At 39.5% G+C, this 24,593-nt stretch overlaps 1 protein-coding gene across 6 annotated transcripts; it reads left to right on the forward strand.

Moving 5' to 3' along the window:
• The first annotated feature begins 33 nt into the window (after window positions 1-33).
• clockb (clock circadian regulator b) lies at window positions 34-24,231 on the forward strand. Of its 6 annotated transcripts, XM_034859684.1 has the most exons (25): window positions 34-158; window positions 2,036-2,117; window positions 2,561-2,719; window positions 3,383-3,471; window positions 4,129-4,188; window positions 4,582-4,730; window positions 5,681-5,772; window positions 6,003-6,092; window positions 6,268-6,388; window positions 6,873-6,986; window positions 7,717-7,835; window positions 7,954-8,036; window positions 8,901-9,007; window positions 9,119-9,266; window positions 9,725-9,797; window positions 10,564-10,708; window positions 10,912-11,015; window positions 11,226-11,312; window positions 11,346-11,447; window positions 12,913-13,071; window positions 16,424-16,627; window positions 18,103-18,338; window positions 19,455-19,584; window positions 20,268-20,399; window positions 21,061-24,229. In XM_034859684.1, the coding sequence occupies exons 4-25, from the start codon at window positions 3,455-3,457 to the stop codon at window positions 21,280-21,282; spliced, it is 2,694 nt and encodes an 897-aa protein (XP_034715575.1). In that variant the 5' UTR covers window positions 34-158; window positions 2,036-2,117; window positions 2,561-2,719; window positions 3,383-3,454; the 3' UTR covers window positions 21,283-24,229. The 6 variants fall into 6 exon arrangements, with proteins under 6 accessions (XP_034715575.1, XP_034715539.1, XP_034715567.1 ...); XM_034859648.1 differs by having other exon boundaries at window positions 11,226-11,447; XM_034859676.1 differs by having other exon boundaries at window positions 11,226-11,447; window positions 20,271-20,399.
• Window positions 24,232-24,593: the final 362 nt, after the last annotated feature.

The following is a 24,593-nucleotide window of genomic DNA, read 5'->3' on the forward strand; positions in this document are numbered from 1 at the left end:
TAGTGCGCCCTACTGTCTCTATTGCGCATGACTGTACGACGTAATATGAAGTAGGCCTCCTGTTTTTCTCCCCAACCCGGAGTCCTCCTGGCCCCCACCGACTCGATGCAACGTTCAAGTTAGCAAAACACGGAGGCTGCCTACGATAATTAGTAAAGGTAAGGGTTTTTTAATGCATTTCTAAAGCCAGCGGTGGTCCCCGATTGTAAAATAGCACGGGCGTTGTGATCGGTTAACGATGTTTTTTTTAGCGTGCGGAAGCGGTCGGACTGCAGAGGAGGCTTCAGGACTGTTCCCTCACGCTCGAGGGAGAGCAAGGCCCAGTGACCCACATTCAGAGCAGCCAGTGTCTATGTGTACGAGTGGGCGAGCGTGCGCGCGTATCCGTGTCAATGTGTGTGCCCAGGGACCGTGAGTGTGTGCGTGTGTGTGTACATACATCTGCCGCGAAAATGTTTCCACCATCGCTGGTTTTAGACATTTCTCCGCGGGTGACATTTGTGTTTTTGTCGGGATTAACGAAGATTTTCCTCCGCGCGGATGTTAATGCTCAGTTTCCTCGCGGTGTTTGAAGACCATCGGTGACATTTTAGAGATTATTTTGTTTTCAATGTCAGTTGTTGCGTGACAGCTTGTGGCTTGATATCCATCCTGTTTATTGCAAGATGCGTGAAAGGCTTTACCTGTAATAAGTGTGTCATTCAGTATTTGTATGGTTAAGGGTAGCGGGAGGAAACGGGGGCAGTAGAGCATTTAATCTCTGAGTTAAAAGGGCAGTTTTCGGTAGCAAGCTTAGTTAGCCTGCCAGCTAGCTATATGGGTTGCGCTCTTTCGGTTGTATAACTAACACCTGTGGCACCAAAAGGTATATTAAAATTGTTACCGTTTAACGTTGTATCTGATAGCTATGGCTGTTTTGGTAGACTGCATTACATCTACCATATTGCTAATATCAGTGTTTATGACAATGGTGTACAGTAGGCAGAATCATCCAATGAACAAGCTCTGTCTAATGAGGCTTCACTTACTGGCCATCAGGAATACATGCCGGTGTCACGTTAGGTAAGGCCAGTGCTTCCAAAAGCAGAGGAACACATGGGGTCCTTAAGACGGTTTAACAAAATGCCTATATCTCACTAAAATTAGTGACATCTATCCATAGATTTTACTGTGCCCACTCTGGCCTCCTAATGTCATATTTTACTGAGAAATCCTCTTGGATCATTGGAACACAATATGCACAAGTGGTGGTATGTTGCCTGATTGGTGTTGGGTCTGCTTGACAAGTTTGTCAACTTCACCCAGACAAGACATGATTAAGTCAATTAATTGACATCGTGTTTCAAGGGAAAAATGTCAGCATTTCCCCAGTTATAGCAGCTCCTCAATTGGGAGGATTTGCATCTTTTCTATTCCTTATGTGATAGTAAAATGAATACTTAGGGTTTAGAATGTTTGTCAGACATAACAAGCACTTTGAAAATGCCACCTTGACACTTTGCACTATTTTCTGACATTTTGTAGACCAAATGATTACTTGAGAACATAATCATCTGGTCAATAGATAATGAAAATAATGGAGCTGAAAAGGTCGATTGAAAGAAAATTGTCAACTATTTTGATCATTGATTATGGCTTAAGTCAATTTTTTATTAGTCAATCACTTCTGGCTTTGGAATTGTAAGGATACTAACTTCAATACATTTTCTGTGTTTTACAAACTGTAAACTGAATATCTCTAACTCATGTTGAGCTTCAAGAAATTGTGCCATTTTTCACTATTTTGTGACATTTAATTTGACCAAATGTTTGATCGGTTAATAATAATAATAATAATTGACAGATACACTGATAATGAACACGATCAACAGTTGCTGCCCTAATCGTATATAAGTATGTTTATATTTTAGTTTAGTTGTTAGGTGATTGCAACACTAATAGACTATAATTAAACTACAAATTTGCATGCATAGTAAATAGTAAAAACAGGCCCCCTGGTACGTTTGTGAATTAGTATGTTTTTTTTGTGTTGCAGGTGTGGCTTACTCATGAAGATTTGTCAGTGCCTGGTAGGATAGGATCTAAAACAGCTAACTTTGCAAGAGACATTCCAGAAAGTAAGTTCAAAAATACTTGAACACCACTTTTTTATGATTGGGTTACTGATTTTCTTAAGATTTTATAAAACAATAATAATAATAATGTAAGCATAATAACTGATTTATTCCAGGTTTTCTTTCGCTGCACGGATGTAAGTTATTTGCTCTTTAAAGACTTTGTGCAGCAATAACTGGAATTTCAAGACCTTTCAACTGTCTTATTCAGATAATTTGTTTTTGAGTTATTAGGTTGTAGTAGGTTACAATCAAGTTGTTTTCTTTCTATATAGGACTATAGCTTTTATTTTATTTTTTATTGTAATTTGTTGGCTGCAGTATCAAAGAGTGAATTTTCCTTACTATCCCCATGGCAGTAAAGATGAATACTTACTTAAAGCTGCCATCAGAATGACCTAATGACCTCTCATAAACTTAGTTTTCTGCTCTGATTTCTCCCGCAGGTTTGATTGATGACCATGCCTTTTCTGTGGTCTGTTGCCATGTCGTTACACCAATGACCTCAACGGCAGTTTTGACCATAGAGTCAGCTTTATCCCCAAACCCTTTCTACAACCCCTAAGAAAAGACATTAACTGACCACGTGCGTAAGCTGCATTGGGGTGAGTCATGTGTCTTTTATGAACTGAGTAAATAAACGTACAATATAATGAGACATGTTCCCTAACACATGTTGCAACATAGATCACAAATATGGTATTTTTCTGAAATTTGTGCTATAATTCAGGAATCAGTCAAGTTGACTCTAAAATATTATTCTGTTGTATATTTAAGTAATAAAGGATAGTAAGCCAGTTATCTGAACCCCATGGAAATTCTATTAATTGTAATTAGTGTTGTAGAATGACATACTGGGTAAAAAAACACAAAATGTGCCTGTCTATTTACAAACACGCATACAGATGCATGTTTTTGCATCACATTTATCAAGCAAGGACTTCTATCTAGTTTACATATTTTTAACACATGGCGTGTTCCCATTTGAGACCTGACCAGTTCACCTGTTTGTCAAGATGAGTGTTTGCTTTCATTTGAACACATTTGTAACTGCACGTTAGTCTGATTTCAATATTTTATGCTAAGAAGAAAATCAGAATGTTTTCTTAATTCAAAATTAATTAATGATATAATTGTCGGAAAAAAAATGCAGTATGCTGTGTGCCAAAATGTTTACTCATGTTTTTAGTCCGCTTAATTGCAACATATGCAAATCATAACCAGCATTTACCTAAGCTAATACAATACTTGTTTTATGGTTTCTCCAGGTGGTCTTCCAAATGCCTACCTCACGCCTAAAGAGCAAATCATTGCAGCCACAGCCCTGATTAGCAGCCACCATGACATCAAGTGTAGGGTATGCTTTAACGAACGCACGCACACACACACACACACACACACACACACACACACACACACACACACACACACACACACACACACACACACAGTTGGTCAACTTAACATAAATTACATTTATACACAGCTTAAGTACATCCATTATAAGTAAAATAAATAGTAATTTAAAATAATAATATTGATAACAATAATGATTAGAATTGTTATTATTGTTACTATTTTGAAATGGCATGCCATAATAATAATCTTACGAAAAAAAGGCATTTCCTGCCTTTTTTGCAATGAAAAGAGTCACAATTTAAGATCTTTAGAAACAACTATATGATATATGATATATCACCGTCATTACAAAATGAAAGTATTGGTATTGACCCATATTAGTTAAAATGTAAGCAAAAACCCTGACAACCCTGTTTCACAAATGCACTCGTAACCTTCTTGGCAAGCACAACACATTCCTTCTCAGTCACTTTTTTTGTGTGACCTGAAAATAAACTTGCTCCTGGCATGTAGGAATCCTCTCATTAGTGAGCACCCGTCATTCCTTATTATTAACAGTACATATCTGCTTTCAGGCTGCCAACAAACATGCACACACAGGAAAACACAAAGTGAAACAGGAAAGAACTGCAATAATTTTCCTCTCCATTTGTAGGGATGATTGTAGCATCTTTGATGGGTTGATGGAAGAAGATGAAAAGGACAAAGCAAAACGGTAAGCTAGATAGGACGATGAACACTAGAGTGATGCTACTTGTATGTGTTAAATATTAATACACTAATCCTTTTCATAAAACATCACATGGTATTTAAAGGATTGTGTATTGACCAGACCACACTTAAAGATTGTAATGAGTTCTTGTTAAGCTCCTGTAGAGAATATACTGTGTCCAAACTGACTTTATGGTACACAGCCTTATTGTACAAAGCAGTCATACTGTCTTAACTTAAAAAAATATAGGGTCACATGATTTAATTATTATTTCATATTCAGGGTTGTTGTGTTTTTATCTGTATGTCAAAATGGTGAATCTGGAAAAAAACACAAACAAACATTTCTATGGTTACATTACATTTAAAAGCTAATTTACTGTGGTTTTGATTGTAGTGTGTCTCGTAACAAGTCTGAGAAGAAACGGAGAGACCAGTTCAATGTCCTCATCAAGGAACTCGGCACAATGTTGCCGGGCAACACCAGGAAGATGGACAAGTCCACCATCCTGCAGAAAAGCATTGACTTCCTGTGTAAACACAAAGGTCAGGGCGACGCACATATGGCCTTCTGCTACAGCCAAATATTTCAAATTTCGACTCATCAGTCCAGAGCCCCTGCTATCTACCTTGTGTCTTGTTGTTGTGCTCAGTCCTGTCATAGTGTATGACCTGTGACATGAAACTGTCTTCCACAACCTCACATTGGTAGCAGAGTTTGTCTGTTTCTCAAGTTTTAAGCCTCCTACACAGCTCGTTCTGTTTCAGTTTATTACTGTGTTGCAACCTACTTGTGACATTGATGAGCATTAGCACCTGTTTGGTATAATTGGTTGATCATACACCTGACTACAGTCAAGTGTACAGGTGTACGTATGAGAATTGATGCTGGTTTAAAGGCAAAGGGTAGTAACACCAAATGTTGATGTGATTTAGATTTTTCGTTTGTTCACTCACTTTGCATTTTGTAAATTGATAATAATAAACAATCACTATTTATTTATTTTTGAAAACATTCTTAGTTTAAAAAAAATTTCACATCTGCCTAAGACTTTTGCACAGTACTAGCTAACAATTATGCCATACTTAATGCCTGCCTTTTCTGTGGTTGAGCTACTTTACACCTCCAGTATGATCTAAGTTGATCACCACTTATACTGAATACTGTGATTATCTTTTGCTGAAATATTAAAATACTGCTCAGCTACTATTTTAATAGCTACTATTGTTTTTAATCCTAGCTCTTGTCATCGCCGTGCATGATAAATAGCTCAGTTGCCATTTCACTGGATGCACTGTGATCTCTTGGTCTGTTTAACTGCCTAATTGTCACTCTAAGCATTGTACTATCCGCATATTTTTGTACTGTGTTGTTCTGCATTATTGTGTGCTTTTTTATGTGTTATCTCTTGTATGTTAGGTTGCCTCATCGTGTTTTTCTCACCTTTTCTTGAAATACTTGATTTTTCATACAAATTCCATGTTCCCTCCATCAGAGATCGCAGCCCAGTCGGAGTCGAGTGAGATCAGGCAGGACTGGAAGCCTCCATTTCTTAGCAATGAGGAGTTCACCCAGCTCATGCTGGAGGTCAGAAATCTCAATTCTTTTTTACTGTAATTGCGTTGTTAAGGTGTTAAATTGACTGTTATTTTTGCTCCTGTGGCATTTCTATTCCCTAGATTAATTCTAATTTACCTCAACAAGTCCAATAGGATTCTAATTCTATTTCCAAAGGTATCATTTCTACATGTCTGTTACATCCACTGCTGTAGAACAACATTTATGGGTGTTCTCTTTATCTTGTTTTGTATTATCAGGCTCTGGATGGGTTCTTTATAGCAATAATGACGGATGGGAACATCCTCTACGTCTCTGAGAGTGTCACCTCACTACTGGAACATCTACCGGTGAGTTACACTGGTTCGTTCTTATACCTGGTATGTTATAGTCATCCACCGTATTGTAGAAGAAGTTTACATGCATTGTGTGCACGCTGAGAAAAGGTTTTAGCCAATCTTCTGATGAGTGTGTGTGTGTGTGTGTGTGTGTGTGTGTGTATATGTCTGTGTGTGTCTCCTTTAGACGGACTTGGTGGACCAGAACATGTTAAACTTCCTGCCAATTGGGGAACACTCTGATGTGTACAAGGCTCTGTCCACTCACCCCACCGACCACGAGAACCTTAGCTCCGATTACCTGAAGAGTTAGTAACACAGCAAGTCTTTTTACACCGTACTTGCTTTTTGTTTCATCTATCTAATTACACAGTACTGTTTTCTGTGTTTGGTGATTAAATAGGAATATCATTCAGTGCAACATTTACTTTCTGTATGTACTTCACCATGCACAGCTTGCGGCTGTTATCTGATTTTTAAAGTCATATAAATGTGTTTTTGGGGCCTCACTTCCAAAGAATATTAGAAAGAAAATAAGACAAACCAGAGGCTTATCCCATTGATTTTAATAAAACAGATTGAATCTATATCGGAAAATATTTTTAATGAGACATAATGGGACATAATGGGAAAATTCTGCTTCCAACCGGTTCTCTAGTGTTTGAAGTTTTTTATAACTCTACCTAATTTTGTAAGTTTATGAAACATTTTAATTGCATTAACAATGTTATTACTGGATGTTACAGCAGTTGTATTTCTGACTTAACTTGACTTTGTATTTTTTGTCTCCAGCTAAGAACCACCTGGAGTTCTGCTGCCATTTGCTGCGAGGCGCCATTGACCCCAAAGAACCACCTGTCTATGAATATGTAAAGTTCATTGGCAACTTCAAGTCACTGAACAATGGTATGTCACTTAGTTTAGTGTTTCTCAAAAGGGTTACGGGTACTCCTATGAACTGCAGGGGGTACATGATATTTGTTTTGAATGTTAATCTAAAAAATATGTATTGATATCACCATATGCCATGCATAAAATAATAATTTAATTTAATTTAAAAAAATGTAATAAGTGTTTTTTAGTTACAATATTGTTGTTTAGTAAATCAGGCACTGATTGTGCAGTTCTGTATTGTGCTTCTTTATAAAGCTGTACTTTTTTTTTCTACCAAAAGATCAAAAAATATTTTAAGTGGGGGTACATTATTAAATTTTTTTTAAAAACCACTGACTTAGATATCATTGTAGATGGACTGTTTTTATATAGCGCTTTTCTAGTCAAGGCAACTACTCAAAGCGCTTTTACATAGAATAGGAGCCATTAAACATTCACACACATTCGTGCACCGTGGCCGAGGCTGCCGTACAAGGTTCCACCTGCTTATCAGCTAAACATTCACACATTTACACTCTGACGGGGCAGGATCAGGAGAAACTCGGGGTTTAGTGTCTTGCCCAAGGACATTTCGGCATGGGAGCGCAGGGCCAGGGATTGAACTACCGATTGGCAGGCGGCTGCTCTACGACTGAGCCGTAGTCGCCCCTACATTGAACACAGCAATATGTGTATTCCTTGACTGAAATATTCCTTGAGCAAATAACCTTTTCAATGGCAATCTCTGCTTTGTTTTGTGCAGTTCCCAACGTGACGAGGAATGGACTAGCAGGGGTGTTACAGCGGTCACTACAACCTGCATTCGATGACCAGGTGTGCTTTGTTGCCACAGTTCGGCTGGCCAAACCTCAGTTCATCAAGGTAGCCTTGGACGCGTGTACACACACTCACACATAAAAATAAAATTCCACTGAGGCATTCATTGATAAATGTATCAAATATGCTTCTCATTTCTCTTCTTCTGTTTTTATATTCATAGGAAATGTGTACAGTGGAGGAGCTCAATGAAGAATTCACCTCGAGGCACAGTCTAGAATGGAAGTTCCTCTTCTTAGACCATAGGTAAACACACAAACACACACATTTAATTGTTGCTCCTAAGTTGCCAATATATGGTGTCAGAAATGCTTGTCGGGTGGTTGCATATTTTGACGTAGGATTGGTGGAAGACGAAAACAGCAATCTGACATTCACACCCGCTTCACACTGTGATTAGCCAGCTGTGTCAAAAATGTGCGCCGTATTTAAACAATATCAGGTCTCCCCCTTCTCTCTATGGCAGCAAGCTTTTCACTCTACCCTCCAGGTGGCTGCTCAGAACAAATTACACTTTTATTTTCCAATGTGGCTGGACAACACGTTGTACAAACTAGTTCTCTTCAAGCATGACCCAACTATTGCTTTTACATACTACTAGTTTCTTAGAGATTCAGGGCCCTATCTTGCTCTTGTCTTTGCTAGTTTCAGTTTCCCGTTCTGCAACCACGTTGTTTAAATAGCAAATGCAACTGCGCACATCTTTGCGCCCATGGGTGTGCTGGTCGTACAAGAAGGTGTGTTCAGGTGCATTCTTGGTGTATTGCTGTCGAGAGGCAGTGGGAATTCATCGTGCCATTTATCAACAAAAACCTTGTCTAAAGTCAATAGCGCAGCATTTCAATGTTATTAGTAAAATTAGAATTTGTAAAATGGGCCTAGGCTTATGCACAGCGCGCACACACTATGCTTGTTACATACACAGGGAAGAGCAGCAGCACATACACATGCAAAAGATTACAAATGAAAATATGACGATGCAAATCATAATAGCATCATAATAGCAATGCGCCAAGGTAAGGAGAATAGCTGAATTGATTTAGGAGTTCATCAATTAATATTTAGGTCTTCCTGAAATAATTTACACTGAGCTACATTTCTCCTTTTTAGAGCTCCACCAATCATAGGCTACCTGCCTTTTGAGGTTCTGGGAACATCAGGGTACGACTACTACCATGTGGACGACCTGGAGACATTAGCCAAGTGTCACGAACACTGTAAGCGCTCATATTTATACATTATCAGTTGAGACCTGTTTTAAAAGGCTTTTTTTGCTTGTTGATTCTAACAACTCTGCTTTTGTCTGCCTCTGTCTCTCTCCCATTCAGTAATGCAGTATGGTAAAGGAAAGTCTTGCTACTATCGTTTCCTGACTAAAGGTCAACAGTGGATCTGGCTTCAGACGCACTACTACATCACCTATCATCAGTGGAACTCTCGACCTGAGTTTATTGTCTGTACCCACACAGTAGTCAGGTATTGTAGCTTCCCTGTACTTTTTCAGTGAATTTACAATTACCAATGCTATTTTTTGGTTCTGATCATTTAACATTTCCAAACCATTGTTAAGAGTCTGTGATAATAAACAACTCCTGGGTGTCTTAATTGGTGGAGCGTGCGCCCATGTGTGACGTTTTACTCCTCGACACAGCAGCCGCTGGTTCGTCTCCGACCTGCAGGCTTTTGCTTCATGTCGTTCCCCCCCCTCTCCCCCTTTCATGTATTCAGCTGTCCTGTCAAAATAGAGGCCTAAAATACCCCGAAAATAATCTTTCAAAAATTAATGGCTCCTCATATGCATCATTTAAGATCTATTTTTGGTGACACAGAATTTCAGAAACTTTTCACAAACTTTTTTTCATCTCTTATGCAAACAACTTTGCTGGTTCTTCACGAGGTTGTCTCTAAAACCTTCTTCATTGTCTTAAATGCAGCTATGCAGAGGTGAGGGCAGAACATCGCAGAGAGCTTGGCATTGAGGAGTCTAACCCAGAAGTTACGAATAAGGTGAGAAATCTGTTGTCATCAGTGCATGAGCTGAATAATTAAAGGTATCACAATATATCAAGTATGGGGGAGAAGTTGTAAAACAACAAACAAACATGGTTGAATTTTTTGTTTAAGCCTGAGGTACAAATTTACCAAATCGGTAGCGTAAGAACTTTGATTCATATATTGGCTAAAATTCTCTAGTGACAATGTATTAAACACAAGAAATATATATTCCGCTTTATTAAATCATGTTGTCAAATACATCGAAAAGCTCACCAAATAAATCCCCAAAACTTGTTTCTAATGTAAACTGTAAACAGGAAGCCAAAAGCGTATTTTTTCCCACATATATTAACCATTAACTTCTGTCAGCGAGTTGCTACTGTCAGTGAGTATTTCTCACACTATCTAAAAATCTCTTGTTGGTTTTTCTGATATTATCTCAATCCCTTTGGTAAATGATTACACCAAGATGACAGCAACAGATTTATCATAAATCAAAATTTGGATGGAATTCACAAACAGATAGCACACCAGAATAATGGTTGTTAATCTCACATATATTTGTTAATAAATTACCCTTTTGGGTTGTCTTTCTAATAGCCAGTAATTAATATCTATTGGTAGGATGGCAGGCTAAAGCACATGCAGTGTATTTTATCCTTAATGATCCCTTGCCACTTACCCATCAGCCCTGTCATTTTCACCTGTTTGCACGCTTACTTTATTCTATTTGGAAAGGACTTGATGTCAAGTTTGTTTTTCCTCTGCTTATTTTTAGAGTCAGGACTCTGGCTCAGAGTCACAGCTGAATACATCCAGCCTCAAGGAGGCTCTGGAGCGATTTGACCGCAGCCGAACACACTCAACCTCCTCACAGAGTTCTCACAAGTCCTCATCACATGTCTCTGACAACACCTGCACTTGTAAGGACACACACACACAGTTGCATGTACATACATAATGTTAATTAATTATACCCTGATGTAATACTCTTAATGACGAGTCAGTGACGCATCAGTTCTGGAGTTTAATGTGATGGGAAGCCCTGCAGTAAGATAATACAATATCATCCGCACGGTCCGGATATGACTCCTAATCATCAATGATTCTCTCTCTCTCTCTGCAGCAACAGCCTCCAAGCTAAACATGGACACGGCCACACCTCCTCGGCAGTCTCTGGGCTCCACCATGGAGATGACATCACAGCGTCGCTCATCCATCAGCAGTCAGGTGAGACTCAATTGGTCAAGACCAAGTAAATAGGACTTCTTGTTTTGAAAGATACTGATTTTTCTGGCCAAAAGTAATAAAAATAGAGATTTAATTTTTATTCATTCAATCCTGTTTTAAAATGCAGTTTGGTTATGGAAATGATATCAAAATGTACAAACTCTTACACATCAGTTGTCATAATTCTCTTGATTATCTGTTTATTTGCAGTCTATGAGCTCTCAGACCACAGGCCAGAGTGTAACTCCAGGTATGATCACTCAGCAACAACAACAACAACAACAACAACAACAACAACAACAACAACAACAACAGCAACAACAGCAGCAGCAACAACAACAACAACAGCAACAGCAGCAACAACAACAACAGCAGCAGCAGCAGCAACAAGTACAAGTACAACAACAACAACAGCTACAGACAAACGTACAGGTGAGAATGGTGCCACTACACCATTCCTCAATGTGCTGTGAAGTAGAGCTAAGGCCTGTACTATGAATCAAGATCAACATGCCCTGGATTTATTTCAGTTACCTTGCTTCACCTGACCTAACAACCGCATAAGCTGTTTCACAACAGTGGTTAAAAACTAGTTCAATCAACCGAGGGTTTCCCATGACGACATGATGACCAATCTTGTACCAGAGCCGCATAAGAAGAACAAACTATAATTCTACACAAATATGAAGAACACGGACAAGGTTTTACAGGCTAAACGCAGTACAGTCACTGCTTCCTATAACAGTAAGAATGCTGGCAACAAAATAGAGAAATGCGTAAATCACAACGCTTATCAATATCACTTCCCTATCAGTCAGTAAATTTATTTGCATTTTAATGAGGGAAATATGTATTTAACCCCGCTGCAAAACATGACTCAGTACTTGGTGGCAAAACCCTTGTTGGCAATCACAGAGGTCAGACATTTCTTGTAGTTAGCCACCAGGTTTGCACACATCTCAGGAGGGATTTTGTCACAGTCCTCTTTGCAGATCTTCTCCAAGTCATTAAGGCTTTGAGGCTGACGTTTGGCAACTCAAACCTTCAGCTTCCTTCACAGATTTTCTATGAGAGTAAGGTCTGGAGACTGGCTAGGCTTCTACCTTAAAATGCAAATCAATTTATAACAGTTTTGATATACTTTTTTCTGGATTTTCTTATTATTCTGTCTCTCACTGTTCAAATAAATCTACCATTAAAATTATAGACTGATCATTTCATTGTCAGTGGGAAAACATACAAAATCATCATAGGATCCAATACTTTTTCCCTCACTGTACAAAATCCCGTGGGCTAATCTCACCCAGCCAACATTCAAATTTTGTATGTTATATCTTTCATAAAAATACCCATCAGCAAATGTTGACGGGGGTGATCAGTCTCTAAATGTTTTAACTTTTACGAGCGCACCTATCTCTCTCTCTCCGCGCATCTATTGCCAGCGGATCTTCTAAGAATGGTGACGCCCTTATCAATAGAGTATTAACTGGTCAGTAAGTGGTGCTTTTACATAGGTTGAGCTAACCTCGTCCCGACCTGGTTAGGTGTTCAGCATAAGTAACCACGGCGATTAAAACCGTGACACACAAAACCTCGGGTTGAACTTGAAGTTACCTTGTTAACGCCAAATCTTGCTTCGTAGTGCAGGCCTCAGAAACAGTTTGTCAGTTATTTCTCAGTCGATCAACATCAGATTAGTTTTCAAACAGATTTAAGTGTTGTTAGTTTTTTGGGAAAATTGGTCAGACAAAAAAAATGGGTTCTGCAGCACTATTGTTGACTTTGTGATGTTCATTTGCAAGTGTTTGGTTTTGAGTATCAGAACATTTGTTTCTGCTAACTGCTCATAAACACTTGAAGTAAGTGACTGACCGGTTCTTTTTCTCTCCACCCACAGCCGGTGATGGAATTCTCAGCGCAGGTGAATGCCATGCAGCATCTAAAGGAGCAGCTAGAACAGAGAACAAGACTGATCCAAGCCAACATCCAGCGGCAGCAAGACGAGCTGAGACACATCCAAGACCAGCTGCAGAAAGTCCAGGGACAGGGCATACAGGTAAGAAGTACACTCACACACGATAGCTTTTAGAATTTTTAAATGTGGCCTTTTTATACAAATGGGCGTTAAAATGTAGGTCCCGTTTGCTCATGATGTATTTATTAAATTTAGTCTATAGTTTATTGTCTTGTTTTGTTATTGTGACAGTTTTTTTGCTGTGTTGTACCTTTTACAGCTAAATAAAACTAATTATATTCAAACATCGAAACAAGGAGGGTTACTTCAGTTTACTGAAAGGGTTAGGGTTAGTTGAAATTCAGGTCTGAGTGCATGACTACACCAAGATTTCTGGCTTTGTCTGTTGTTTTTAACATTGTTGTTTGAAGCTGAGCGAAGACTTTTCGTCGTTGTTCCTCTTTTGCCCCTCTGGTTTTTCTTCATTTAATTAAAAAAGTTCTGGCACATCCAGTTGTTAATTTGTTCAATGCACTTAGTTTTTGTATTGTACTATAGTCCCCTGGCAATAAGGTTATGTAAATTTGTGTGTTGTCCGCGTAACTATGGGAACTTATTTTGTTGTTTTCCATAATCTGAGCCAGTGGAAGTATGTACAGTAGATGTTAAACAGAAGAGGCCCCAGGATGAAGCCTTGGGAAAGCCAAACGTCATATTTGTATGCTCAGATGTATAATTATCTATAGACACAAAGTAGTCCTTATTTTTTAAGTAGGATTCAAACCAGTTTAGCACTGAGCCAGAAGGCCAACCAAGTTTCCCAACCGGTCTAGTAAAATGTTGTGAAAAATGATTATACAGTCAAAGTTAATACAGATTATAGACAGCAGTTCAGTAAAGTCATCAAAGAATGTTGCACAATATTTAGGTGGTCTGTAGATATTTAGAAATATAGCTCGAGAGGAGGACCTTAGCTGAAGAGCCACATATTCAAAAGAAGCAAAATTTTCACAAGATATTCGCGTACATTGGAATGAGTCATTAAATGTAAATGGACTGTATTTATATAGGGCTTTTCTAGTCTTAACAACTACTCAAAGCACTTTTACATACAACCATTCAACATTCATACACTGGTGGCCAAGGCTGCCGTACAAGGTACCACATGCTCATCAGATAAACACTGACACACATTTACACTCAGATTGCGCAGCATCGGTGGCAACTCAGGGTATAGCGTCTTGCCCAAGGACACTTCAACATTGGACTGCAGAGCCAGAGGACTCCACCTTCTTTCTTATTCACTCTGTTCTCACTCATAAAACTGAAGTTAGGGGGCGCTGACTCGAAAAGAACAGCAGCAGTGTTATTATGGTCTAACCAGGTTTTAGTTAAAAACATAAAATCAAGATTGTGCTTAATAATAAAATCATTGATTGAAAATGATTTCCCTGCCAATGCACTGACGTTTAGTAAGGCTAGTGTTAGTATGTTTTAATTTTTTTTTGGACAGGCTGTGGCTGACAATGAATGGATGCTACATTTGATAAGTTTGCAGTTAAGTTCTTCTTCTTACTCAGCTGATTCACCATTCATTTTCTATTAGCTATCACAACGTAAATTGGGAAAACCTGGCAACAGTATCCACCAGCTCCCTCATCCCGCCACTGAACTCCAACATGAGGATCGGGGAAGGAGGAGAAAGTATGAGGGAGTTTGACAAGTGTTGGACAGGTGAAGAGAGGGGTTAAGATTTCTCATATCTCCCATGGTTAAATTTCTGCTCAGGTGTGGGCTGTGGTAGATCACTGCCATGCTTTGTAATGTCTCCCTCTTGTTTAGATTCCTCTTGTCTTATGTCCTTGGCAGAGGGAGCAGATTTGTGGCGCAGAAATTAAAGTAGGTTAGAGGTGAACAGCTTTACTCCTTGGTTGTTAAGGAAGATGTCTGCGGTCCCAGATAATGTTAAATTGTCAGTCAATTGTAGAGAATGGACAGTACATGCAGTTGAAAGCCATTTGTTCAGTACCAACACTCTGCTGAATCTCTCAGCTCTTCTTCTCACTGGCGGTATGGGGCCCTTATAAACACCTCCGCGTTTAGGGGGCTGAGTGTGTTCAGCAGACCCGTAAAGTCCTGTTTCTGAATTTTAGACTGTTGCTTTAAAACATCTTGTGACCCTATATTTAGTATAATGTTCTTCACAGTTGGGTGTGCTGCCACGATATCTGGGATTCTTTGGGTCAAGTCAGACACCATGTCTTTGGGAGAACAGAGTATTTTGGTGTTTTGCTGCTTTTTAAATCTTTTACAGCAGAGTCACCCACAATCAAAGTTTGAGGCCCAGTTGTTAGCTTTCCCTGTAGATTTGTACTTTTTGAATTGATTTCAGTCCTTACCCTGCTGTGTGACGAGTAGATGCAATCCAGATCATCAGATTGATGCCCAGGGTCCTGCAGCAGTGGAGCAAATCTGTTATCCATTTGCACACTTGGTTACTGGGAAGGCTTTTTGTTGCTAATTTCCCCTTTTGCAGCAGTTTACGGCTGTGTCCTACTAAGTACAGGGGTTAAAGAGGCGCTCTGCCTGGACGATAATGCAGGCCAGCCGGTCATATCACAAATCTCAGGGTGCTGTGCCCTGCACGTTAGTCGTCCGCCCATTTACCAGGAAGATTTACTCTTAGGCTTTGCACCAAGATAGTTCCAGCAAAAACTACTACTTGTTGATTTATTATCCGTTCCATAGCCCTCCTGTTTTTTGTAGTCTTTTTGGTGCTAATTAGCCGTGGGTTAGCATGCTTTTGTCCATTGTTTTGGGGCAATGGTAAAGTGGTGTCATTCCCACATGATGTGTTCACTTCCACATTTACTTCTAACCGTTGAATTTTGGTTTCCAGAACTACAATCTTCTAAAAGAGTTTGTAGTAGTCATCCACAGAGAAAGGGAGGCACCTTGATGCTAATTAGCTTTAACTACAGTCACTGTATGACAGGCTTGACCTATTGATAGGCCACGCTTACGCAGACAAATGTTGGAAAATTACAATAGCCTATTATGTTTACAAAAAGTGTATAGTCCAATGATTTCTAAGTATCCAGCCGCTGCTCAATGCTTCTCTCAGAGGAAAAGCAAGATTATCAGTAGAAATATGCAAGCATAATCAGTAAGTGTATTTTGCTTTGTCTTTTACTGTTGTCTTCTACCTGGCTGTGCCTGACCTACATCAGAACAAGAATCATGCATTATGTATTCATTTTGTTCTATTCAGAAAAAAAAAGCTATTTCACTAGCTGAGTGTGTATCCTATAGAGATATCTCATTAAATAATTCTGTTTTGTTATAACAATATTGCTATTGTGTGCTTATTGGTGAATACATGTGCAAATATATCTGCACGTAGTGTAAACACACAGACCACTTATGCCTGACATTTGGTGATCCATCCCGACAGATGTTGCTGCAGCAGGCGGGTGGAGCGATGAACGTGCAGCTTCCCCAGGTGGGGTTGGTCCCACAAGCAACTACTTTGAACAGTCAGGTCCAGCAAACAACAATTAACCCTGCCCATTCAGGAACTCAGCAGCTCACTATCCAGCAGCAGGCACCACCCCCCCAGCAAAACCTACAGCAGCAGCAGACCAACGCCCTCACACAGGTGGGGCACACACACACACACACACACACACACACACACACACACGCACACACACACAACCTTTGTTCTTTTAATTTCGGATAAGCTAGCAGTATCTGTAACTTCAGGTCCAACAATGATTATGTACTCTATATTCGCGGTACTGTGAGAATACTAAGTTTGTGTGAACTTTCGAAATTATTGGTCATTCATGTGGAGAATTTCACCAACTACACAAACACAATTCAATTTCAATTCAATTTTGTTTATAGAATCAATTCATAACAGAGTTATCTCAAGACACTTTACAGATAGAGGAGGTCTAGACCACACCCCAGAATTTACAAGGACCCAACAGTTCTAGTAGTTTCCTCCAGAGCAAGCAACAGTGTGACAGTGGCAGAAACCTTGGACAGACCGAGGCTCTTGGCGGTGTCTGACAACCGGTTGGGGTTAGAATGAAGAGTGGCAATAACAGTCACAAAAAATAGTGATTTGTAGTTGTTCTTTGTAGTAGTTCATGGCATAGCAGGGGTCTGTGCAACATTACAAGGCACAGCAGGACGTAGCAGGGCACAGCAGAGTGTAGCAGGACGTAGCAGGGCATCTCAGAACGTGTAGCGGGACCATGGCGACAGCTGCTACCATGATTTTGGAGCCTCCCTGATCCGAGGAAACATGCTGGGCGAAAAAGAACATAAAGACTCCGGGGAATGACTCCCCAGAGCCAGGTTAGTAACAAGCATTTCTGGGACATGGATGCTCACAAAATGGAAAGATAGATAGATAGAGGAGAGACGAGCTCAGTGTGTCAAAGGAAGTCCCCCAGCTTTCAAAAACTATTACAGCAAAACTAAGAAAGACAGGGTAAAGAGAGGAGCCTGGTCAGGCTAGAACTCTCCCCAACTGGACCGGGCTGTATGCCCTGCCTCCCTCTACTTTTATTATATTATTGATTATATGATAGATTCATTTGACAACTATGACGAGAAGCAGGTTGGCCGGATTAGGCGTACGCTGCAACTCCTCACTGTAAAACTCACAAACCTTCATCTTTACCACCAGAAACACCCTGCACACTGGAATATTGAGTAACGCTGGTCTCAGTTATCTTGTCAGGTACTAATAAAGTCTATTTAAAACAGCCAAGGCAACAAAAGCCACACATTTCACTTCATGTTTGTATCAAAGTAAGCATACTGTAACCCAACAGTGTCTTTATCGGTCTCTTTCTAAGTCTTTAATTAGCTTTATTACAACCTCCCAGTCCACCTCCTTTTTATGTAAAATGAAAATGTGAGTCTTGTGCTTTAAGTTTAAAATCTTCAATTTTTTTCAGTTTTTCTATGTATATATTTACATCTTCATGATCTGTTGAATTCAATTTTGGCATGTTCAAATTTGACACACCTAAAGTAATGAAATTCAATTAACACTGGAAAAAAAGGAGACAAATGAAAAGAAAGAGCTTCAGTCCGTTTGCTCTGTTTTTAAAGGAATTCATATCATGTCCCTCCCTCCTTCCCCACATTACTACTCTCCAGCCCCAGCGTCAACCCCAGCAACCTCCCCAGGCTCAGACCCAGGGCTCTGTATCTACTCCACTATACAACACCATGATGATTTCTCAGCCGGGTCAGCCCAACGTGCTTCAAATCAGCACCAGCCTGCCACAGACCAACACACAGCAAGGCACCGCAGTGGCCACCTTCACACAGGACCGACAGATCCGGTAGGTTGACAACAACCAAACCTGATACCTATACTACCCTCATTCCCACCAAACCAAACTTCCTTGGGTGTATACGGATTTGTATAAGTAACTGTGTATTGTTTAATCTTATATCATTCTGTTAAAATGTAAATATTTGTATAAATGTTCTGTGTGTATTTAGCGTGACAGGGCTACAACTTATAATTCGTTGCACAACCCCTGGTTGTAAAATGGCAAATAAATGACCCATGTAACTAATCTTGTAAAGCCCTGCTACTTAAGCTGCATTTTGACACAAGTTTCTAGGGTCTTCTTATAAGGCCCCAGAACTGTTCAGCCCATTGATGTCTGGGTTTCCTCTGCGGTACGGAGACATATGAAGATCAGGCAACCTAGGCCACTGAAATATAAAGCAAAGCAACATGACAAGATGAGGGCTGCTGGTGGTCGGGTAAACACTCTGCAGCCTCCAGTGTGCCCAACCGTTTTCTCTTAAAAAACTCACTGTGCTTTAAATTGTAACCAGAAAGAAACCATAAAAAATTAAGGTTTTATTTCTCTGATTCAAAGCACCGCCGTGCTCTTGTTTGCGGTAGCCTGCAGTTCAGTGTGGCTTCTGGCTCAACGTCTTTTTTTAAATAGTCGAGAAGCCTACAGCAAAGCCTAAATTTTATTTAAATTTTATCAAATAAAAGAAAGGTTCTCCCTTTTTCCTGAAATGGTCATAAATCGTTACGAGAGTACCACATGAAGTGGTTGGCAAGGTGAAGCAGCTTGGTGTGTTTGACCAATCAGCAACGGTCATCCCTGCAAACCCCATCCTGAAGGTTGCTGTACTTTCAGTAAGCACTACGATCAGCTTTTAGGTGGGTAAAATGTCCCAGGAAAATGTCCAAAGAACTAAATTTAGACCCTGGTCCCTCCAGTCTAAATTAAACCCTTCAAGTTCCTTAGAAGGTTCTTAGTTTAGGGGAAAAGTTCCTGCGGTCAAAACATGGCTTTAGTAAGGAGGATTCTTGTCTGAAACGAAGCTGCTTAAAGATTTATGTAGTAGACATCTAGTTATATTATGGTTACTGTAACTTATTGTATCTTCCTGTTTCTTATCCCATTTCTCCATTTCATTCTCTCCAGGTTCCCAGCAGGGCAGCAGCTGGTGACTAAGCTTGTGACAGCTCCAATGGCATGTGGAGCAGTCATGGTACCTACCTCCATGTTCATGGGACAGGTGGTCACTGCGTACAACCCGTTTGGTGGGCAACAGGTATGGACAAACCCCTATGAGTCACATAGCAACTATTCAAACTGAATCTAAGGCCATACAAACTAATGAGTCCATCCAAGCAACCATGTGTAAGGCACTTAACCACCCAGCTGTTCAGTGTTGACAGTGTGGTTATAGTGTGAAAGTGTTGAATAAAATAGAATAAAAACCATGGCATTGGTGGTTGAAAATTGTCTTGTTTGCTTATCAATCTCCCCTTTTTCAAGGAATTAATGAAAAAAATATTTAGTATTTGATGCTGATATTTTGCAATGAAAAGAAAGTAATGGAAATTGAGTAGTTGTTGATGTTGTTGAAGTTGTTTAACATTTGTCATGTCCCTGAAGCCTAAAGATGACAAGTAGATTTTTTTGTCGATAAGAAATGGGTTATATTGTTGTTACATTAACTCATATAGCCTCCTCCTTTATATACAGTCCTTTTAGTTTTTTTTGTCCCGTCTAAAAAATATAACAACAAGTTCCTAAAAGAATCCATTGAGAGAGACCATAAGGAGTTGTAGAGGTGATGCTAATTACACCTAATTCGAGGTATCTCTCTTAAAGCAGTCAATGGCCCATATAATAATAATAATATTCCAAACAAAACTTACTTTTTTCAACGATTAACTTACGTATATTACTACATGCCTTTGTTCTGTGTCAACTCCTGTGTCTTTTCAGCAGGGAGGGCAAACGCAGACCCTGACATTGCAACCAGCCCAACCACCCCAAGGTCAGCCCGACCAAAATCAGACTGCCGTAGTGTCTCAGGGTGGCCAGCAGGGGCAGCAGCAACAACAGCCATTCATACAGGTAGCAAATTGTATTTATTTCAATAGACATCTTGACAAAATATTAAAGCTTTAGTGTTTGCGTAACTTTTCTTTTATTACGGAACGTTACATTCAAACCATTGCCAAATGAGTTGACAATAAGCTAATCAAGACTCAGCTCCACAAAACTCTCTGTATTTCTCAGTATGGCTGTGCTCAGAACATGGTGTCGTCCGGCTACTTTCGTGCACAGAAACTTGAGTAAGGATAATGACCTCTACTGAAGAGTCCATCGTCTTTTTTTAACCCTCCGCGTCCTTGGCTACAAGCAACTGCTTGAAGGAAGTGTTGGGGTCCCGTGTGCGATTCCGGAAGGCTTGTGTCATGTGGATGCGACAACAATTTTGTTGTCATTACTTAGAATTCCTTATGGGGGCGACAAAAACTACTCACTATAGTTTTTCAGTTATTAATATGTTTTATTTAGTTGAAAAGTGTTGTTGTGTTTATCCTGAAGTGAGTCATGAGTGAAATAATATAACTACTGTTTACATAATCTAATAATTTTAAGTATCGATTTAAACTCCAAGGTGTGCATTTACTTTACTTGCAGAATGTGTGAGAAGAGAAAGATGTTTTTTTTATTGACTAGTTAAAGAACTGCTTCATTTTCTAATGGTCTTGCATTTTTTTTCTGTCAGGGCACTCGTCTTCTCCATAGTAACCAGTCCACCCAGCTGATTCTTCAGGCAGCTTTCCCACTCCAACAGCAGGGCACCTTCACGCAGGCAACACACCAACAGCAACCGCAGCTACAATCTCACCACCAGAGGCACCAGCAGCAGCTAAAACCACAGCCCCAGAAACAGCCGAAAACGCAGTCATCACACAGGACTGACAGTGTCAGCAGCCAACCACAGTAAAGTCTTGAGGAAAACGTGTTAAGCTAGAAAACTTGAGGAATTAAAACTCTATGGGATGCTGCATACATTTGTTTTGGGCTTGTGGCTATCGCAAACGTCCTTTCCCCCAAAATTGTTGCCCTCCCTTCTTCCATCTGAAAGAAATAAATCATAGGAAAGAGGAAAGCCTGTGAGTCCCCAAGGAACTCACAAGGATTATCACCATGGCAACAGGATGGATAAAAAAAAAAAAAAACCTTTTCTCACCAGAGTCGGAATTGTGAGGGAGCTGACCTTGTACAGATTTACTGTATGATAAAAAAACAAAAACTTGTAAATATCCAATATAGTCTAACAGGAACCAGAAATGTAGTATTTTATATGATTGCATGGAAAGAATAACTGTGTAAGCTTTTATTAGTCGCTTTTGAAAAATGAATTTTTACTTTGTTCAAGTGTTTCCTGGTCAAAGATGGAGTAATGGCGTGCTGTCTCAGTCTTCTCTCCTCCTTCTCTAAAAGAAATACAGTCCATAATAAGGCTTTACAGTTCTGTCAGTTTGGGGCTTGGGTTTTCTTGTGGAATTTGTGTTTTTAAACACTGAAAATAGCTCTTTTTAACTTTGTAAGTACAAATTATGTTTGGCAAGAAACTAGAACACAGTTTAACTGAAATCTTTGTGGAATGATCACTGTACGTATAACGGGTTTAGTGATTCCAAGTGCCAATAACAGTAAATTTTCTTTGTTTTATTTTGAGCAGACTATTCAAAGGCATATATATTTTCCAACAAGATATTACCCCTAATAAAGTTATTGCGTGTGTATATAGTAGGGATTATTTTTTAACAGTCAGAGAGCCCTATATACGTAACAAACGGTATATCCTCAACCTCCTGAAACTTTAGCACTTGATGTGGTTGTGTACAGTAAATCACTGTCAAGACCTAGTTGTTTGTAATCTGTGGTGTGATTCTATGGGCTAGTGTATGTTTTTGGGAATACAATATTGGTGTGCACGAGAGTGTCTGTAATTGGTGTGTGTGTGTGCGCGCTTGTTGCCCCTTGTGTCTTACAATAATTGACTTAGTAAGGGTTTGAAGTTGCTGGTTGGTACTTGTATTCTCAGGAATGTGGAACGTTTTTTGCTTCTGCCTCAGTCTGGAACCAGACCAGGAAGGATTAGACAGTGATGCTGCAAAGAACAGAGAAAGAAATGTTGGGTGTGTGTGAAGGGTGTGTGGTTGGTGACTAAATCAAATTGAACCAGATCACTCAGAGCCTTCCTTGTAATTTTCTTATCAAAATAGGATTAAGAGAGGAGTTTCCAAAGACAGTAAAAATGATGCTGTTATTTTAGTAAAGGGAGGAGGACAAGATGTGATGGAGTAGTAATATGGAAAAATAATTTTAAGCTATTTACCCAGATTGCAATAGATTGACATCACTGTACCAGCAAACCTGTATTTCTTCTCACTGTCTCATGTTCTTCTGGATCGTCAGTGTCTCATCCTTCTATCTCTTCCTAGGCCTCAGAAAGCCTCATGCAGTTCAGTTCACTCGTCTGTTAGTTCTCAAATTGCAGTTTAAACAAGGGCTGGGCCCAAGTCCATTTCAAATACACAGATGGAAATGGACTCAACCCCGCTACTACAGTTGTAAGCCATATCAAACAGAAAAGCCTTTGGTTGGAGGAAACATAATGGTGGGCAAAGAGTGTTTAGAATGTGTTGTATTGGTGAGTGTAGTTAAGACTGTGTGTGCATGCATGTGCGTTTGTGTGTATGAAGTGTCTCCTCTTCTTGATCCTACTCGTATCACTCGGGGGTCACTATTGGTTGCCCCTGGCGATAGCCAATCAGTTCTTGCGTTGCAGTATAAAGAAAAAATTGTAATATTCAAGAAACTTCCTCTCTGGTTGGGCTCAGTAATCTGCAAGCCTGTGTGTGGGACAGCGCAACTTGAATTCATGTTTGTGTGAGATAGTTTGTATGCATGCTAACTGTCACTGTAACCTGTTATATAGAAATAGATGTGCGACTGGAAAAGAATGGATGTTAGGCAATGCAAAGCATTGGTAACCTGGCAGGTTATGAAGAAGATGGGCAGAGTTATTGTTTTACAATGACAAACTGCTCAACTAACACTTATCACCAACTACACAGACCAGTCTCAAATTGTAACCCTCTGATATATGTTTTTCATTGAGATTGACAGTTTGTGCGACTAAATATGGACACATCTTTTTGTGGGGGTCTTACTATTTGGTCTTCCACCCATCACGTAACAAATGTAGATCCTCTAATAGACTAGTTTGTGTACAAGGCATTACTCTAAAGGGTAATGTTGAAAAGTGTTTGTCACTGATCCCCAGCCCAAAGAATGTAAAGGTGTTTTAAAGAGACTAATGGATGTTGTAACTGTTGATTATGGAAAACCTGTGACAGGCTTTGTGATGAAGGAAAACTACAGAGATCCACATATAGAATTATAAATACAATCCTATTTACAAGCTTTGCATTATGAAAGAACCTCCTGAATGTTTCACCATTACAAAATCGTTGTTTCTGTTTTTTGGCAATATTTTCTGGTTAGAAAACATGTTTAAAGGTGCGGAAAGTTGAATCGAAGGATATTTGAAATGGGACATCATAGACAAGACAGCGGGCCCCCTCTCCACACAGATCACCTTCCCATTACACAATCTGGTTCTAAAGAGTCCTAGTTCTAGTATAATACTGCACACAAACACAAAGCGAAAAACACCAGTATTCAGTGTAAAACGGTGCTATGCTTCCCTGTACTGTATGTATGTATATCCCTTCTTCTGCTCTTGAACTGTGCTCCTTTTATCTACCCCAAAGTCAAATATAACAATAATCAATATTTTCAAGCAAAAATGTTTGCTATTATAATAACCCCTTTTCCCCTCTTGGTCAATTTGAAAATAAAAACAGTTGCAAATATTATACGTGACACATGTCTGCAACAATTTTGTTGTGTGTTTGTCTTTTTTTTTTAGCCACGCTAGTAGTGTACCTCCAGGGATGGCAATGTCAGTCCACCACTGAAATATATATATTTTTTAAATGTTTGATGGATTGCAATGAGATTTTGTAGATATTCATGGTCCCCAGAGGATAAATCCCAATGACTTTAGTGATTCCCTGACTTATTTAGCACCACCATTAATATGACATTTGTGGTTTGACTAACTATTAGATGGATTGTGTAGAATAGGTTTTGTGCAGACATCCAATTCCTGCTAATTGTTAAAACTCTGGTGTTACCCTGACTTTTCATCTTGTGACATGATCATGTCGGAAATGTCAA

Source organism: Etheostoma cragini, chromosome 2 (genome assembly GCF_013103735.1).
Source record: "Etheostoma cragini isolate CJK2018 chromosome 2, CSU_Ecrag_1.0, whole genome shotgun sequence".
Lineage (NCBI taxonomy): Eukaryota > Metazoa > Chordata > Actinopteri > Perciformes > Percidae > Etheostoma > Etheostoma cragini.